Source organism: Ursus americanus, chromosome 13 (genome assembly GCF_024610735.1).
Source record: "Ursus americanus isolate L20-20 chromosome 13, mUrsAme1.1.p, whole genome shotgun sequence".
NCBI lineage: Eukaryota > Metazoa > Chordata > Mammalia > Carnivora > Ursidae > Ursus > Ursus americanus.
The window spans coordinates 67,191,207-67,210,380 of NC_142139.1; the positions used below are offsets into that span (position 1 = coordinate 67,191,207).

General features: G+C 37.6%; 1 protein-coding gene across 2 annotated transcripts in view; it reads right to left on the reverse strand.

Moving 5' to 3' along the window:
• Window positions 1–4,733: 4,733 nt before the first annotated feature.
• Window positions 4,734–19,174, reverse strand: part of CDCA2 (cell division cycle associated 2) — a 50,148-nt gene continuing 35,707 nt past the window's right edge. For both annotated transcript variants that reach the window (XM_045774115.2, XM_045774114.2), the window contains exons 14-15: window positions 12,050–12,221; window positions 4,734–9,443 (exon numbers count right to left, since the gene is read on the reverse strand). In XM_045774115.2, the coding sequence (XP_045630071.2) occupies window positions 8,224–9,443; window positions 12,050–12,221 (1,392 nt within the window). In that variant the 3' untranslated portion in view covers window positions 4,734–8,223. The remainder of the gene's footprint in view (window positions 9,444–12,049; window positions 12,222–19,174) is intronic.

Below are 19,174 nucleotides of genomic sequence, written 5' to 3' on the forward strand. Positions count from 1 at the left end.
TAACGGCCAATGGAATTATCCAATGGCTTATGTCCATTCGCACAGATGTCTGAAATTGTTCAACAAAACATCTGATGAACGTTTGAATTTTCTAATTCAAAGGAAGGACCTAAAAGGTGGATTGAATGAAGTCTTTGCTACCATTTTTCGAGGCAGACTGCCTGGCTCAAAAATTTATGTTTCCAGTATTTCTTGGTTAAGGCACAAACCATGATCATGGGTGACCATAAATTTAAAGTTATTATTCTAATAAAAAATATATTTTGCCAGGGTCATGAAGCACAATGGTGCATTACAAAATGAATTATCTTGATTGTGCAGAGTACTTTTTCCCTACAGATCCAAAGGGTGGGAATACTTAACAACCTAAGTGGGGTGGTTGGAGTCAGTAAACAATGTTGGAGGCATCATCATAAAGGAGTCATTGATACTCACTAGAATGAATTCTTCGGGGGCCATAGAAGGCTACCATCAAGGGAGTTTTACTGCATATTTGCTGGGTCTGATATTCCTAGAATTCTCAGATTCTTAGTGGTCTTTCTAAATGTTTAAATACTTAAATTCAAACATTTATCACTCTTCAGGGACCTCTGTAGAATTTATTTACGTTTGGAGTTACTATTATTGGAGAGAAGTTCATTTAAAAAATATCAGCGAAAAAAAAAAGTCTATTTAAAAGTATTACTACAAATGCAATTACTTAAGACAAATACCAAACATGTAAGAAAAAAAAAAGCCACCTGCAAGCTGTAAATATGTGTATTAATTTTTCCCCACAATATTTGCTTTGGCTGTGACCTATCCTAATATTCAGTTGAACAAGGGCTAAAAATTGTCAAACCAAATTCTTGTTTGAGAGCTGAGCTCTAACTACTGCCAGTGTGAGAGAAACACACATCCAGGTTTAGGGAATATGTTTTGTTTGTTTTGGCTATGACATAGGGCAGAACACTTTCCATCCCATTCGAATGCATTCAAGAGAGTTTGAAATATTGCACAATAAAAGTCATTCATTATATCTGTCTCCTTTCCCTTCCAAAAACAAAAATGGCTGCCCAGTTCCAAATCTACACAGGGGGCAGGAAGAAGGGAGTCACAGGGTCACTGGAAATCACCCAAGACTAACACCAGGTTTTTCAGGTTTGAGGGAATACTTCTGAAATCTTCATTCCCAACGTATACTTAAAACAAGAGAAGACTGGTTGTTTTGGATTATTGTTCTGTTACGAACAATTAGAAAACGAACACATTGTCCGGGTTCAAATGCTAGGCATAAAATCACACACTTTACATCCATGTGTCTGGCATCTGAACTAAATATACTTGAATCAAAAAATCTTTTGCTCTCTATGAAGTTTCAACTGTTCGACACCAATTTTATACTAAGCAAAAATTATGTCACTGTTTGGGCCATACATGAGGAAGAACCAATTTTTGTAAACACCTGATGCTACTTAGTTCTTTGATATGCCTAAATAGAGAAAAAAATTGACATTTACTTCGTGCTTACCAGATACCACAACCCTGGAAATGCAGTTTGTTTTTAAACAGCAAAAATAGAAATGTCCGTAACAAATCACCACATTTAACATTACAAGCAAGTGGAAGAATAATTTTTTTAAAGCAAATTTTAAGTGGGTAAATAAGGCCATGAGAATAAAAAAATTATTAGACGTAGCAAATAAATAGAATAACTATCTTAACATTTCAGAGCTTAAAAATTCACAAATACACTTAGGAATTTGGAACTTAAATATATATATACATATATATAATTGCAATTTTCTTAAATTATATCTAAAACCAAAATGGCAGCTGTTTGCACCCCCACAGTCCACTTATCACACAGAATATAAAGTAAACTGTTTATTGGACACTGTGTATGCTGTGGACAGATAAGAAGGAAGCCTGAAGAAAGGCTGCTGTACAACTAGCCTTCAGAAATTTTGCAAATCCTCACCTACCCCTTAGAAAATGCAAACTTGTATTTTTCTTTAATGTGCATGCCTTTTCATTCTCCCTTTTCATATAACTGACATAATGCTTAAAGTATCTACAGATAGAAGTTCCAGAAAACACTTGCTTCTCAATATCCTAAAATTTTCCAAAGTCCTAATAAATCTTAAAATTAAGGTCACCCCCAGGCTAAGCAGGATTTTGGTTGAAGATGTGGGACAAAACTATGTATCAAGAGAATGGCAGTAATTACTCATCTTCTCACCAAAGCTATTATGTTACTTGTAGTCTGTATCATGATTTAATAAAAAACAGAGAAGGATCAAAGAATGTACCAAAATGAACACACCAGTACAACAGCAGACAAATTTGAAACTGTTAGGCCATAGTACATCAGTAATTAGTCGATTCTAGAGCCAAGTTAAGGTTATGAAATAATTTCAAAAAAAAAAAAAGAAAAGAAAAAAAGGAAATAATCTCCAAATAAAATAAAGGCCAAAAAGCCACAAAAACCCAACACTTTATTTTTGTATGTATAATTATTTACTGTGATTTAATTTCATCCCAATTCTGTTTACTTGATCATGGATTCCAAGCCCAGAGCCAACCCTTTGACACACTACCAAGAAATCTGGTAATACAAAAGATAGAAATGCATTAGCATTCAAGAGGAAAGATTTCTTTAGAACTCGGTTATGTACATTCACAATCTCTAGTCTAATTCTGAATCCACGCTTTGTCCAGATTTACTCATAGGTTAGAATTTAATGGGAAGAAAGATACTGAAAGCAAAAACGTGTATGAGATGAGGCCAACTGATATTGCCTCATCACAGCAAATAATTGTAAAAATTACAAAATAATTACAATAATTATGTTTGGAATAGAATATGTCTTTTGGATCCCCATTCACCTAAAAGTCCTGTTCGTGTGTTTTGCTCAAGCATCACTTCTTCCAGAAAGAAACCAAACTAACTTACCTGATCTCCAAGTGGTGCTACTTCAGGGTTGAGAGGACCAGGACGTGCCTCTATAGTCACCCTGGATTATAATTTTGCCCCTTAGAGAAAACGGAGTATCTTGAAGGGAGTGATCACATTAGAAGTTAATGCCTAGCATACATATTAATTAATCTACAATCTGCCTACCTAGGGTGACCCACTGCAGTAAAATCTTCCCATGTTTAAGAAATAATTCTCAAACGCTAAGGCTTATGTGTAAGGGTGGTGGCAGTTTTTATATGAAAACCAAACTATAGTAAAAACCTTATTTATGAGAAGAAATGAATCAGACTTATAATATTTTTGGCAAAGACTTTTGAACCTTATTTTAATTCAACTCACTTATTTTCTTGCTGATTTTATATGCTAGTGTTCAAAAAGAGAATTCTCAATGACTAAATCTTATAGTGGCTCAGGGTGACAATATAGAATCATGAACTGTAGCACACCGATTTACAAGAGCACTGGGCTGAATGTGTATGGACCCAAAGAAGTTGGTTTCCTTCCCATATTTGATAGCTTATTATTGATTCTTTGCCCTAAATGGAAAAACAGTCTGGGTATAATTGTAGGCTCCAGATAGAACTCGTTGGTCAATCTTTTGCTTCTACAGGCCTCCCTCACAAAAAGAACTTTTAAACGTAAACTATGATAAAGAATCATAATAAAGAAAAAGAAAAAAGCTTTCCATAGTAATCAAGATGGTGTGATGCTGGTTTAAACACAGATTAATGGAAAAGAATAAAGTCCAGAGCAAACCTGTACATATAAGGTCAACCAATTTCAACAAAAGTGGCACAGAAATTCAACGAGGAATGCATAATCTTTTCAACAAAATGGTGAATAATTTCCATTAAAAAAAACCCTGACTTTACACAATATACAAAAATTCAACTCAAAGTACATCTAATACCTGAGAAATAAAATTGTAAAACTTCTACAAGAAAACACAGGAGAAAATCCCTGTGCTCTTGAATTAGGCAAAGATTTCTTAGATAAAACATAAAAGCATGAGCCACTAAGAAAAAAACTGATAAATTACAGATTATACTGAAATTAATAGACAGTGCTAAGAAAATAAAAAGACAAGCCACAGACCCGGGAAAAATAATTTGCAAGACACATCCAATAAGAAATTTGTATCCAGGGGCGCCTGGGTGGCACAGCATCTGCCTTCGGCTCAGGGCGTGATCCCGGCGTTATGGGATCGAGCCCCACATTAGGCTCCTCTGCTATGAGCCTGCTTCTTCCTCTCCCACTCCCCCTGCTTGTGTTCCCTCTCTCGCTGGCTGTCTCTATCTCTGTAGAATAAATAAATAAAATCTTTAAAAAAAAAAAAAGAAATTTGTATCCAAATAAACACAGAACTGTTTCACTCAATAGGGAAACACCAATAAGTAAAGAAAATGTGGGCAAAAAATCTGAATAGACACTTCACTAAAGAGGATACAAGAATGGCAAATAAGCACAGGAAAAGATGTTCTCCATCATTAGTCATTAGGGAAATCTACAACAAGACCACAGTGAGATACGACTGCACAGTGACCAGAATCCTACAATGAAAAAGGCAGACAACGCCAGGTGCTGGTGAAAATGTGCAGCAAACTGAACACGCACGTTGCAGGTGACCATGTGCAATGGGTTAGCCCCGATGGAAAAGCCCGGCAGTTTCGCAAAAAGTTAAACATATCCCAACCATACACCCCAGGAATCCCCACTCGCAGGTATTTACCCAAGAGAAATGAAAACGTGTCTAAAAAAAAAAAAAATCCATATGTGAATGTTTATAGCAGCTTTATTTGTAATAGTAAAAAAAACAAACAATCCAAACATCAATACATCGATTGGCGAATGAGTGAAGAAACCTGGTACATCCATAAAACAGAATACTACTACTTGGCGATAAACAGGAATCAACTACTTATGACATGAAACATGGATGAATCTCTAAAGCATTCTGCTAAATTTCAAGAAAGACAAAAGGCTCTAACTCTTACATCCATTTAACAACGTTGCAGAATAAGCAAATCTAGAAGGGCAGAAATCTGCTAAGTGATTGCGAGGGGTTGGGGTTAGGGGAGAGGGGACTGACCACAAAGAGGCAGGAGGTCTTCCGAGGTGATGGAAATGTTCTATTACGTAACTGCGGTAGTCATTAGATAACTGGATCAATTGCCAAAATTCACTCTGTACGCTTAAAAAGGTGAATTTCAGTACAGTTTACTAGAGTCAATTACACCTCAATACACCTGACTTCAGAAAAAACAAAGTTCTTTCGATCTAAAGCATGAATTGGGCATTAATACTCATTTCCTCCTTGTCACACCAAGTCTAAGCCCCACACTCGATTCCACAGCTCAAGAGCCAGCTGGGGGCAGCGAGAGGAAACGGAAGCAAAGTGGCATTCAAGCGGCAGGAGAAGAACGTGACAGGCTGAATGAAGGCGATGCATAACAAAATCTTTATGAGAGAACTGTACCAGGTATGAACAGTGGAGGATAACTTGATATCCAATTAATTTTAATTTCAAGAACTTTATCTTATGGACATGTGCACACAAGCTCAGCGTGGCATAATTTTCAGCCACAAAGAAGTGGAGACAACTAGCATTCGTTAGTAAGGAGACGGCTAACTAAGTTACAGATGTGCAGGGTATACAACCCTATGCAGGGATTCAAAAGACTTAAGGAGCACGGGAGCTCCCCATAACAACACGGAGTTTAGTCATGGTATTTTGTTGAATAAAAAAATTAAGTGGCAGAATGGCACATTACAGTGGTCCCGTTAGAAAACATGTTTGCACAGGCGAAGGTCTGGAAGACGCAGGCCAGTTGTTAACAGTGTTTACACAGAAAGCTGGGAAGAGGCAGGTGTGGCTGCGGGATGCTCCCATGAGGTGAAGGAAGACAGTTGCTATTGTATACCGTTCTCTACTTTTTCCAACAGACACATATCATTTTCGTGATAAAAATGAGTGAAAATACAAGTTAAAGGGAAGCACCCACAGCAACAAGGAAGAGCTGCCCGGGCTTAAGGTAAAGTATCCAGATGTCATGCTGCCATCTTCTGGAACAAACGAGCATCTACAGGAGCAACAAAAGACCCCCAGACTTGGCAAGGCAAAATGTCAAGGGTTACCGCAGGAAAAAAAGATAAGGCAAGGACAAACTCTTCTGAAGCCCAGTTTCTGATTCAACCAATAATGAAAAGAAACAGCTAAAAACAAGCAAGCATGATCAAATACAGAAATAATTAACTTTTCACAAATCTTAGGATACAAACGAGACAGTGGATAAAGCTATGTCCAAATTGCTTTGATTTCTCGGACCTATTCTTTTTAGAAAAACTGCCTATTTGTTATTTACAAATATCAACGAAACATTTAAACCCACACATCCTGAAACCAGCAAAAGGCATCAAGTGTTTACATTTTTAACTGGAGATGCCACATAACAATTTTACATTTGAAAAGTCCAGCCAAAAAATCCCACGGATCAAATGTTTCTCTTATCCTCATCAGCACATTTTAATAAAATAAGCATGTGAAATTCTTAAAATTCAAATACTCATGAGATTATACATCATCATACAGCAAAAAGGGGAGAAAAAACGATCAGTAGTTTTAGTCTTCACATTAAAGGAGAACCAAAAGCTTTTAAAAAACAAAACCCTGAACATCGCATGTTTCTGAAAGTTTTTATTCTTTTCTTTTTAAATTACCCAAACCCAAAAGCTTCGTTTTGGTGTGGGGGGGGGCTTGTTTTCACTGGTAGTGATTTGCCAACCATACCAAACTATAAACGGGGAGAAAAAAGCCCATAAATAATTTACGTGTAAAGATAAAAGAATTTTTTAAACAATCCACCCTTTAGCAGAAGAAATTGGGGATCACTTTGAGCGTTAATGTAAAATACATTGAGTCTTTAGCAGCAGGAGTTCCAGACCTATTGGTGCCAAGAAGGTAACAAATAGTCTCTATCTGAGGCGGGGGAAATGGGCGCTCAGCAGGAGCTTTCTTCCCTGTTGTGTTATTTATAGAGAGCTCTATTTGTTAACATGTTTCTGCTATCAGGGAGCGGGAGAGTTTAATGATTTAAAGGATTTCAAAGACAATTGTTTAATGATACAATGATTTATGTGCATTCACATATTCCAGATATATAGCAATTTAGATTTTCCAACTGCCGTCATCAAAACGGCGATAGGAGAGGACGCTGCTGAAATGTAACTGGAAAATCCGAAACAAGTGACAGTACTTGATATTGTGAAATAAAGAGAACTGCTGGAAAAGACCATGTTAAAAAAAAAAAAAATCAGCCATCTACCACCACCTTCACGTTAAGTAAACTCATTTTCCAGGGCCCTTTCTTACTAGTTTTTGGATTTAAAAAAATGTTATTTTTAAATGGAGAGCCATGAATTAAATCCCAAATTACTAATTTGGGATTTCTTGGAATAAATCCTACATGTGACTAATTGGAATGATCTGGAAGATGATTCAACTAAACTGCTCTGTTTTCACCAAAAACCAATCCTTCACCTCCCACCCCACAAAGCATGTAAGAATCTTGTTTGAAGGAGAAAATGCTTTCACCTTAGTTATTTATAAACTATATATTCATTTTATAATGCTAGATTTATAATATTCTGATTATTGAAAGAATTTTCCAAAATGCCATGTTTAAGTTTTGATTTTAACCTATTAATACACAATTTTCATTTGAGACAAAGGAAATCATTAAAACTTCTCAACTTTAAACCAACAAGTCTTATGATTTCCATCTTTCCTCTTAACATTTTTTAACCAGTTTTTTTTTTTGGCAGCATTTTAAAAACACATCTTTTCTCATTTTCTAACAGTGTTTAACCTTGTATTCCCTTCAATTTTTGTAAAATTACATTAATTCTACCATGTTGTTTGTTAAACTCTTCTCATGCAGACAGAATGAGTCAATTCTAGAAGATGGTGGTGGTTTTTTTTTTTTTTTTTTACAACAGAGACTCTAAAGCTTCAGTAAACATGTACTAATGTGAAAGCTTCAGTAAATATGTACTATTTGGGGAGAGAAGAACATTTTTAATAGAATGTTTCCCTTTCGAATGAAGAAATTCACTTATTTCTACTTAGAAATAGGTTCAACTCAAATGATTTTATTTGAAACTTGTAGAACAGCGAAGTTGAACAAACGATGAGAATCAGAATGAAAGGATCTTTTAAGCACAGACAGTTACCTTCTCTGCTGCCACACGTCTGTAGGAAATGCCAGTCACTGCTTTAGTTCCCGGACGTGTCCGACTGCTTCGAAGTCCTTGAGAGAGCTCTCTCCCTTCTGGCCGAGAGAGGTTCTTCTTTTGTAGCACTTGGACTGAGTAGTATCTTCCGAATTTGCGAGTGTAGATGTACAGAGGCTCTTCCTCCTCTTTCCAGGTAAACTGGAAGAACCGGCCGCGAGGCCCTCCCTGTTTTCTTTACCTGATACGGACAGCGACAGACCCGGTTTCTGCCCAGAAGACACAGTTTCTTGAGAGAGGGACAGGCTTTCAAATCCTCTGCTGTCAACGGTACATATTGTTCTCCTTTTCATTCTTTGCGACGTGCAGGACGTGGAAGGAAATGGAACTGAAATCCATACAAGCCCTTCATCTTCCAAATCTTTTCGTAGCCTTGTGCTACGTCTTACTTTTGTTTTGCTATTTGTTCTCTGGAAGGTTTGCTCTATGGAGGCCGATAAATCTTTATACAGTTCAGAATTTTCTAAACCAATTTCTAGAGAGCTACTCACAATGTAGGGAGGTTTGTGATTGCCATTTTTTTCCAAATATAAACTCTGGCTGTTGGAATAACACGTAGAGCGTCTTCTATGCTTCTTTTCTCCACCACTCGTACCAGTGCTACTTTTACCTTCTAGGGAGTTTCTTCCCTCCGGACTTTTACTTTCTTTTACGTTGCCACTTAAGACCTCTTCATTTTGTAAGTCAGACATTAAATGCATGGGCTGCAGTTTTCCTTCTGTAGCTATTAAAAAGTCATCCTGTTTTTCATACTTCATGTTTACATCTTCTGAAATTTTAAAGATTTGAAAAAGGTTTTCCACATTTTGACCGGCAGCAGCCAATTCCCGGGACGGCAGGATAGCACTGGATTCTGCATCATCTGATGCCAAGGGCTCTGCGGTCACAGGAGCACAAGAAACATGACCACTTTCACTCTCAGGGCCAGCTCTCAGTCCATTCTCAACTTCCGACTTAATTTCTGCTTTTGGAATAGTTTTATGTTCATTAGTTGCCACGGCATTTATATTTAAATCTTGATCTAAAGTAGCGTTAATAAGCGACAAGGAACTTTTCGTGTAAGAGCCGCAGAATGCAGACAGATCGCGTTTATTAAAGCCTTGATTCATCTGCAAATCTTCTGGGTTCTGGGGCAAAAGAGTCTTTCTTTTAGGAAGCTTTGCTTCTTCAAGTTCACCGTTGGAGTTGAAATCATCTAAGGGCATGTAAATAAGTTTAAATCTCACTAAAAAGTAACAATGGAAAGAAAGGTCGACAAATCAAACAGGTGCCATATCCTATTCTGTGTTTTAGGCTTTCAAAACTCACAAGATTTACAAATGGTACGCTGTACTTGCCCCATCTGTCATCCTGCTCTTTTTTAGTTCTTTCCCAAGCCACAGGTTAAGAAAATATGTATTTAATACATGAGTGAATAAAGTACATAATCTCAGACCATGAAAATGAGAAGTATATCTCAAATTGCTTCCTCTATTCTAATGTACTTTCCACACTACAAGGTTAATTAGCATGAGGCAGCCACATTTCACATTTCCCGAGAAATGAATTACTGAAAATGGGCACCACGGTGCTTCTGCAACTTTTCTAGCTATGTTTCCCCTGAAATAGAGAAAAGAAAACTTGGAATTCTGGGGGATCTGAGGGTTTAGCCAAAAGGGTACTTTTGAAGACATTTAGGTCTTATGCTCTGTGTTAAAAATTTTAATATGATTTCAACTGCACTGTATTCTCAAACAGAGCTATACTTGCTTCAATATTCTAAAAATCTTCCCCTTCCACCTCCATCTGACTAAAAAGTCAGACTCCAGGAAGATACGGCATGTGGAGGCTGTCCTGTGTCTCTGTCACATCACACAGATGAAAGAAACATCATCAAGGTTTTAAAGCTATGCAGCACAGCCTTAAATAAATACAACTTTAAAAATTTTTTTTAAAAGAAAAGGGGTGCCTGGGTGGCTCAGTCGGTTAAGCATCTTGATTTCAGCTCAGGTCATGGTCTCAGGGTCCTGAGATAGAGCTCGAGGTTGGGCTCCACGCTAAGCAGGGAGTCTGCTAGAGATTCTCTTCCTCCTTCTGCCCTTCCCTTAGTTCCCATGTGTGCTCTCTCTCTCTCAAATAAATAAGCAAATCTTAAAAAACAATTTAGGCTGTGGAACATAGCCTAAAAAAATTCAGGCTTTCCGTGTTCAAAACCTCAATGCTACTGGATGCCATCTCTCTTGCTATCGCAGAGTAAGGTTCTTAATTGGCCAGTCATTTAAGTATAAAAAATGTTTTAAACAAAACCAGAACTGTAAAATATATAAAACATCAGCTAAGCCAAAAATCTAAAAACCAGTATTTCATGATTTGGGTACTTAAAATCAGGTCATGTAAGGTAGAGATTAACATAGGGTCCACTCAGTGGCAACCAACTAGTATATCAGTTGGGCTCTTTACACAACTTTACAAATTGATGTTTATGTATTTTTCATGAAAATGACATGCTAGAGAAGAAAGATAGGGGACAGGGATAAAGGCAGGAAGAGAGACAAAAAGGGACAGGGAAAAATGGAAAAGGAGGGAAGATTTTGCTTTAAACCCTTATAACAGATGATACCACTGGTTATAGATAAAGAATCCTTCAGGTATTTCTAAAAATAAATTCTCCAATAAGATGCAATACGGAAAACCTATACTAACAGTCATTGTTTAATATCTTTGGAAAAACTCTGGTCAGGAACTGGAGATACAATGAAATAAGACTTAGTTTTCAGTCTCAAGGGGACTGCAGTTTGCAGGGGAGGGAGGTAGATGGAACATTACCAACTCGATGGTAAAGGTGTAAGGTGAACAAAGACTTTTCCTGGAAAGGCAGCCAGCAGAGCTAAATCTTAAAGGATAAGCAGCATTAGGCCAGATTAAAAAGAAGTGGGGTGGCCAACCCCCTGTCCCAAGACAGTACATAAAGGTGCTGGGGCAGGAGAGCCCCGCCCATGCCCAGTGGCTGGAGCCCAGGGTCTGGAGCAGCGTGTGTGTGATGATGGTCTAGCTGGGTATGTTTAAACTCTGTGCTCTCCAGAAGTTAAGGAGGTAGAAGCCAACAGTCAAGGGTGGCATATACCTTATTCGTCCTTGGATCTATTACAAATCCTACAGATATGTTGCAAATGGAATGCAGGCTCTACATCTCTGATGACCGACAAAGAGTTATTTTTAAAATTATTCTATACAAAATTAACACACTGAATGAACACATACTCATTAATTTCAGCATGATTTTAGTGAATTTTAAAACACAGGCATTAAAAAACAGAAGCAACTAAAATTTTTATCTAACCAGTATGTCAACTGACTTAATCTTCGCTTTCCAACAAAACTGTTTTAAGTTCAATTTATAAATGTTATGAATCATTTTCTATTTTTGTCCATAAGTATAAAAGATTTATCTATTACTGAACCATCACCTTGTTTACTCTTCATGACGGACCATAACAGCACACGGAATTCATTTTACTTTAACAGAATGCTTTAAAAAATATTAAAATGCTTTAAAAAGAAAAGGGATGGAAGGAAATTATTTCCCCTAAAATTATACGCACTATCTTGTGTCTTAGTTTCTCTGGGGAGAGGATCCAGAGCTCCCATCAGATTCTGAAGAGGGTAAAAGTTACAAACTACTGCTTCCTTAAAATTCTCATGGTCATATGACTGTTATTTTTATTTGTATGCTCCTTAACAGTGAATGGGAAAAAGGGAAAAGAGGGTGCAACAGCAAGTAGGTGGTGGAGAACATAAAACATCAACAGAAGAACAGGATACCTGAACACAGCCTTCCGGCGCCTGGAGTGGGAGGCATTATCTCCGAGAGCTCAGGAAGCTCAGGAATTGGACTGAGGAGCGGCTTCTTCGAAGCAAGGTCTCTTTCCCCGTATAAAGACTTCTGAACGCTCTTCTTTCCCTTTGCTTTCTTCTTCCTGCAACTTTTTAAAGCCTGTGAAATACATTAAAATGCCGTAATTGGGAAAGATGTCACACCATACACAATTTTGATCCTTTAACTAATTCTTACCAAAAAAACCTGAGACCGGCTATGCTGTTTAAAATTCTGAGTCAGGCATGGGGGGCTGGGGAGCTTACACAAAGCCAAATAGAATATGAAGCAGAACTCAATTTACAGATTATATGGTTATCAATGGTCTACATTTCCACAAAACATTTGCCAAAATAAGTTCTGGGTGAGTGAAAGATAGATTAGATGTTGGAGAATTGACAGACTTAAGACATGAGATATTTGTAAGTAGGATACAGTTAGGCTGACTTGAGTTTAACCTAGAATGAGCCATCTACTGGAAGCTATGGTAGACTGTCTTCTGCTCATAGGTTTGGAAGGAGAAACAACAGTTGTATACATGAAAGTTAAAGATGACACAAAGCTACCTGAGATGCTTCTAACAACAGATGATTTAATCAAGATTAAAATGAGTAGTCAAAATAAGATGGGTTAACAAGCACAAGTAGAAGATGATGGACAATGGTCTGGTAATAACTGATGGAAAACACGTGGGTTTCTATAAAAATTAACTGTTGTGACAACATCTGGAATGTAGTATTAAATTCAGTTTTGATTGCCATGTTAGCAACTGAGAACTAATGTTCACTTTAAAAAAAAAATAAGTTTCACATGGAAAGGACTTCGGGGAAACTCAAACGTTGTATTGTTATGAGCAAAAAGAAATACACTCAATGTGGTAATACTGGAGAGAACCAGACTTTAGGTCAACATAAGGTACATGTTTTTAGCAATTAAAGCTCCCAGAAAATAGAATTCATTCAAACATTTATTGAGAAACCACTATGTACAGGTATTAACTGCTAGGTAGAAAACAAAAACCAAACAGAATGTGGTCTTTAGGGGGCTCCCAGTCTAACGGTAACTGTAATACATGTAAACCATGACAGACTCTATATGGAGCGAGATGGGTACCTGGCCCACAGGGGGCCTTCAAGACCGCTCCATAAAGTAAGCAAGGCAACCTGGTACGCAATGAGTAGGAATCTGAAAGGAAGGAAGTGTCACTGCACAGTGATTCAGGGAGTGACAACATTTGATTTTACATTGAAGAAAGATCATTTGGGTGAAAGCATAGAAACTAATGATATGAAAGAGTGGATGAGATTCAAGAGTACAAAAACGGCACAGAACTGTATGTTCCTTGAGATATCTATAGATATCCTGTAAAAACAAAACAAAACAAAACATTCCATGGAAAAATAATTTTAGAACTGTACAAGATAAATGTTCCTCTTGGTGATTTACAATATACATTTAACATTAAATTCTCTGAGAAGTCCTCGGTATAAATAATCTCCATACACATTAGGAAAATGCTGGGTTAACTATTTTTCCATGAATTTTTATTTTATTTAAAAATTTTTTTTTTTTTTTAATGAACATCTGTTGACATTCCATGGAACAGTTGGGGAAATGATAGCTTGGTCAATGGATGTGGAAATCAAGAGAAAAATCTTAACTTGGGCTCCACGGATGAGCTGCCAAAGAGAGCATATGACCTCTGGTGCCCGATGCCTGCCTCTGCCCCCTAAATTGCCTTACGATCTTAGGCAAGTTACCTCACCTCTCTGTACCTCCTCCGCTCCAAAGTGGGAACCCCATCAGCCCACACCACAGATAACTGCGGCAAGTACTCAGTCAACATAAGCAAAATGGTTAAAATAAGGCTTGAGCCATATACAGAAGAGCTATGAGTCGGCTGTTCTCTTTCTTTTACATTCCTTCCTAGTACTGTGAGAACTGATACAGGGAAAAATATTTTTAAGACCAAATTATGCTCAGTATTTCTATGGGACACAGGCGCTACACAGTTAATACATTATGGTCATTGTCATCAGGTTATAACTTCTGGAATAGCCTCTGATTCATAGTACAGAAAATACCCTTTTAGTAGGATTTTGGACATCTTTCTTCATATAAAATGTCTCCAGTACCTGCAACAGTGCCCGGCACATAATGACTTCTCAACAAACAAGAATAATGAACAAATGAATGAATAAATGTAAAAGAAAAGATATCGTTAAACTTCATAAAATTTGCTACACATGATGAAAAACTAATAATGCTTTTTCATTCTTATGGACCAGTAGAAGTACACCACCCAAAGTACACCAGTAGAAGTACACCACCCAAGACGAAAGATTAAAACACCTGTCATGAACATACATCTAGTATTGCTTGTCCATTAGAAGGTTTCATCTGCAGAGGCCAGAACCTTATCAAAACTTAAATTTGCTCCAATACAAAAAAGCCTTGCTTATACTGTACTAAAGAAGCCGCACATGACTGGGATCCTAGGGAAGCCATTGATCTACAAACGGTTAGGTTGGTTTATGACTTCAGGCAGATAAAGGACAAGTGAAGGTATTATCCCCAGAGTGCTTCCATTTAGTCCAGAATCACCAATATTTCTTCTCAGTGAAGGAGATCATGAAACAGACATAAATTCTTATATTTGCACAAATTCTTAACTTGCTTCCTGTGCGTAGCTTTAAAATTATTTAAAAATAATCCATGTACATGGCAACAAATCAAATTGTACAGGAGAACTTACGATGAAAAGCACGTACTTCCCTACCCCTCGTTTACTTATTGGTTCCATTTTTAGTTCTTATAGCTACCTCCATCTCTCTAAATAAGAGGCTCATAGTGTTGTATTTTTAACTTTCCATAATGAAAAATTTAAACACACAACAGGAAGAATAGTATATTGAATCCCAGGTACCCAACCTCTAGCTTCAACAATTACTAACATATAGAAATCAGGATTCACTTATGATCCCCTTCCCTCAGATTATTTTAAAGCAAACCCCAGGCATTACCCCATTTCATGTGAAAATTCTGCAGTATCCCTAAGAGATAAAGTTCCTTTTTTTATTCCATAAGAAAATGAAACCTTTTATTACCTGGCATTGTATTTTATTGATTTTTTTCCTTTTACAATGCCATTTCCCCCCAGCTTTATCAAGATATAATTGACAGATAAAATTTAAGCTTAAGGTATATAATGTAATGACTTGATAGAGGTATATATTGCAAATTGATCACCCCCCCCTTTTTTTTTTAAATAACAACAAATACCATTCAGGGATAAAAGGAGCTAACTGTTGATACACGAAACCACCTGGATAAATCTCCCGAGAATTACACTGAGTGAAAAAAGCCAGTCGCAAGAAGTTTACATAGAGTGTGATTACATTTACATAACATTCTGGAAATGATAAAATGAAAGAAATGGAGAACAGATTAGTGGTTGCCACTTAAGGTGGGGACAGGCATGGGAAGTAGGCAGGGCTACAAAAGGGCAAGAGGAGACCCCTGTAGCAACAGAAATGTTCTGTATCTTGACTGTGTTGGTATTTTTCTATGTGATATTGTCTAACTTTTATAGGTCATCCCTGGGGGAAATTGGGTAGAGGGTACTTAGGAAATCTCCATAATTCTTGTTACAACAGCCTAAGTATCTAAAATGATCTCAAAATAAAAAGCTTAGACACAAAGAACAAAGACAGCAAATTTTCCCTATTATTTCCCCAGAGATCAAATTTCTCCAATTGGTCCATAAATGTCTTTCTACAGCTGTTCAAATCAGGATTCCAAGAAGGTCCTCACACATTTCATTTGGTTGATAGATCTTTTAATCTATCTTTCTTCCCTCGCCATTTATTTGATGACTAACCTGAGGTACTTGTTTCGGAGAATTAGCCAAACTCTGGATTTGGTTGACTGCAATCAAGGAGTCTTTATTTTTGCCTCTCCTCTACACTTCCTAAAACTGGTCATTAGATCTAGGCTTGATTAGATTCGCTTTGGATTTTTTTTGAAAAGAGCATTTCATGGATGCCTGTAGACTTCCTCATTGCATTGGAAGGACCATGTTCTCTCCCCTGTGACATTGTGATTGACCGATGGGCTCAGGTGTTCAGTCCAATCCATCCATTCTGGCTCTCCCATCAGCCTTCTATCCCATGATCAACAACTTTCATGAACGTGTCTTTTTTACTTATTAGTAGAAATTCTCCTATAAATAACTTCCCCTCATCAACTATTTGCTTCCCTGAAATAGAACTCCTGTATATTCTAGTTTTCACAAAACCGAATTGGTGTCCTAGCTAGCTTCTAATGGTTGGTCACCTTTAAGATTTTTTAACTATTATGAAGTGCTTTTTCCTATTTGAAGTCTGTGTTTCAATCCACTGCAATTGTTATTTTTTAAAAAAGGTTTTATTTATTTGAGAGAGTGAGAGCAGAGACACAGGGAGGGGAAGAGCGAGAGGGAGAAGCAGACTCCCCACTGAGCAGGGAGCCCGATGCGGGTCTTGATCCCAGGACCCTGAGATCATGACCTGAGCCAAAGGCAGATGCTTACCCGGCTCAGCCGCCCAGGTGCCCTGCAATTGTTATTTCTGATAGTCACACTGTCCCACCTTTCGGACAAAGGAGCCCCTTTGAGATGATTTGAGGTCCTTCCCCATGGTTCCAGTGGTTTCTTAAACTTCCTTCACTGCACACTGGTACCAACCCAGGCTTGTTTCCTACATATGCTGTTCATAAACCCAAAAGCAACCATTTCACTCCGGAACCTTGATCCCTTTTAGTTGAAAATGGTATTCAGAAATGGCAGTCTAGGTTCCAGGGGAGCTCATTGCTTCTAAGCCTTGACGGAGCTAGGAAATCTCTTTAAAGGAAAAAACATGAGTCCATACTGATGTTTCCAATTCAAATTTGGCCTAACAAGGTTCTGAATTTGAATTTTTATTTTTTGTCTAAGGGTAAAGTCTGGATTCCTAATGACAGTTTAAAAAACCCCATAAAAACCTTTATTTTCTTTATTCTAGATTGCGCTTTCTCAACAGGAGTCTTCATACTGTTTAAGCTCACTCTCTCTGCAGTCACTCTTGTCCTTAGGATGCTTTCCACAAGGACTTTTTTAAATTCTAGGTTTGAAAGAATTATTTGTGAGGTCAAGTCACCAACCTGGTACCCAGATTAATTTGCTTCATTTTATTTCCAAATTTTAAGGACTGTTCTCTTTTTCATAATTTTGACTTGTTTCACAGTCATGTATAACCCTGACACAGTTCAACGTCGAAAGTACAAAACATGCTCAATAAAGTGCAGCTTTGAGTCCTTCCTATTCCCGCCTCTGTCCCCTGTCCCTAGAGGTAATCAGTTTTTGTTTTTGGCTTACTCTCCCACTTTCATGAAAAGATTTTATGTGTATTAGTATATACACACATTCACACACACACAGAGTTTAATGTTTCCTATTTTCTTGATAAAACATAGTATATTCATTTGTCATATTGGCTGCTGTAAAAACACCACAGACTAGGTGGCTTACACAGTCTTAATCTATTTTCTCACAGTTTTGGGGGCTGGAAGTCCAAGACCAAGGTGCTGGCAGGGCTGATCTCCTCTGAGGCCTCCCTCTTTGGTGTGCAGATGGCCGCCTTCCTGCTGCCTTTTTCATGGTCTACTTCCTGAGTGTATACGCACTTAGGATCTCCTTTTATGTCCAAACTTCCTCTTATAAGGGCACAAGTCAGACTGGATTAGAGACCATCCCAACGGCCTCATGTTAACTCAATCACCCCATCAACGGCCCATCTCTAAATATAGTCACATTCTGAGGTGCTCAAGGTAAGGTTTCAATGCAAAAGTATTTTGGGGGTAGGGTGGGGGGGTGGGGTCACAATTCAGTACCAAGAAGCCTACTATATATGTTATTGTTCATCTCGTGTTTTTTTTCACTTAACAGTAAATACATCCTGGCATCATTCCATCATTGGAAATTTTCACTATTTTTACAGCTGCAAAATACTTTGTCAACACACCATAGTTTATTCAACCAGTCTCATACTGACGGACATTTAGTGTTTCAGTTTTTTTGTATTACAAAGGATACTGCAAAAAATTACTTTGTTCTACATCTTTTTGCATTTTTGTCACTGGATCTGAGACAGATTCCTAGAAATGAGATTGCTGGGTCAAAAGGTAAATTTATTTCTTTTCATCAACTTTCAAAATGTATCTTGAATCCCTAATCCGTAAGATAATCATAATGACAGCCATAGTGCTTGCTATGGCCAGACATTGTTCTAAGCATTTTATAAGTATTAACTCATTTAATGCACACAACAAGCTTATAAATTAAGTACCATTATTACTTTTATTTTAGAATCAATAGAGAAATCAAGAATCTTGCCTTCCATTCCATCGGTAGGAAGTGGTCAAGCCAGAATTTAGAACCCAGGTTGTCTGGCTGCAGAATGTGCACTGTTAAGCCCTTATACTGAATGCTAACACCCTCACTGACATCTTTTCTACCCGTTTTTCACTTTCTACCAGTAGCTACATTTAGACCGTCTTGCACAACAGTCAAGTTCTTAAGGCTTTGCCCTTAGTTGAAAACAAATAGCATTTACATTATGACTGTGTAAACATTTTTCATTGCTCCGCCGAGGACAAAGCTCATATTCCTTTCCTCTGGCGCCCCCTGTAGATGACTCTTAGCACTAGAAAACATACTTTTCCTTACATTCCTTTATTGCTTGAAATCACACTAACGTTTGCTTCATATTTACTCCAAACTTTTATACACGGACTTTTATTTGAAATGGTATAGGTGTATAATTACCTTTCTTTTTTTCTTATATGACACACCTTCCACTTTCTCAGTCATAAGTCTTTTTGTTTTTCTCTCCAGAGACCATATCCTGAGCACCCTCTCCTCTTGCTCAAATTGCAACTGGTTGCTCCTCTAGGCTGGATGAACAACCATGTTCAGAGATCTTCCACTGCTCTCCCGTATTATTAGATCCACTGTGTTCTGAATCCTTAGGCTTACTTCCTCAGTTTGCTAGAGTATC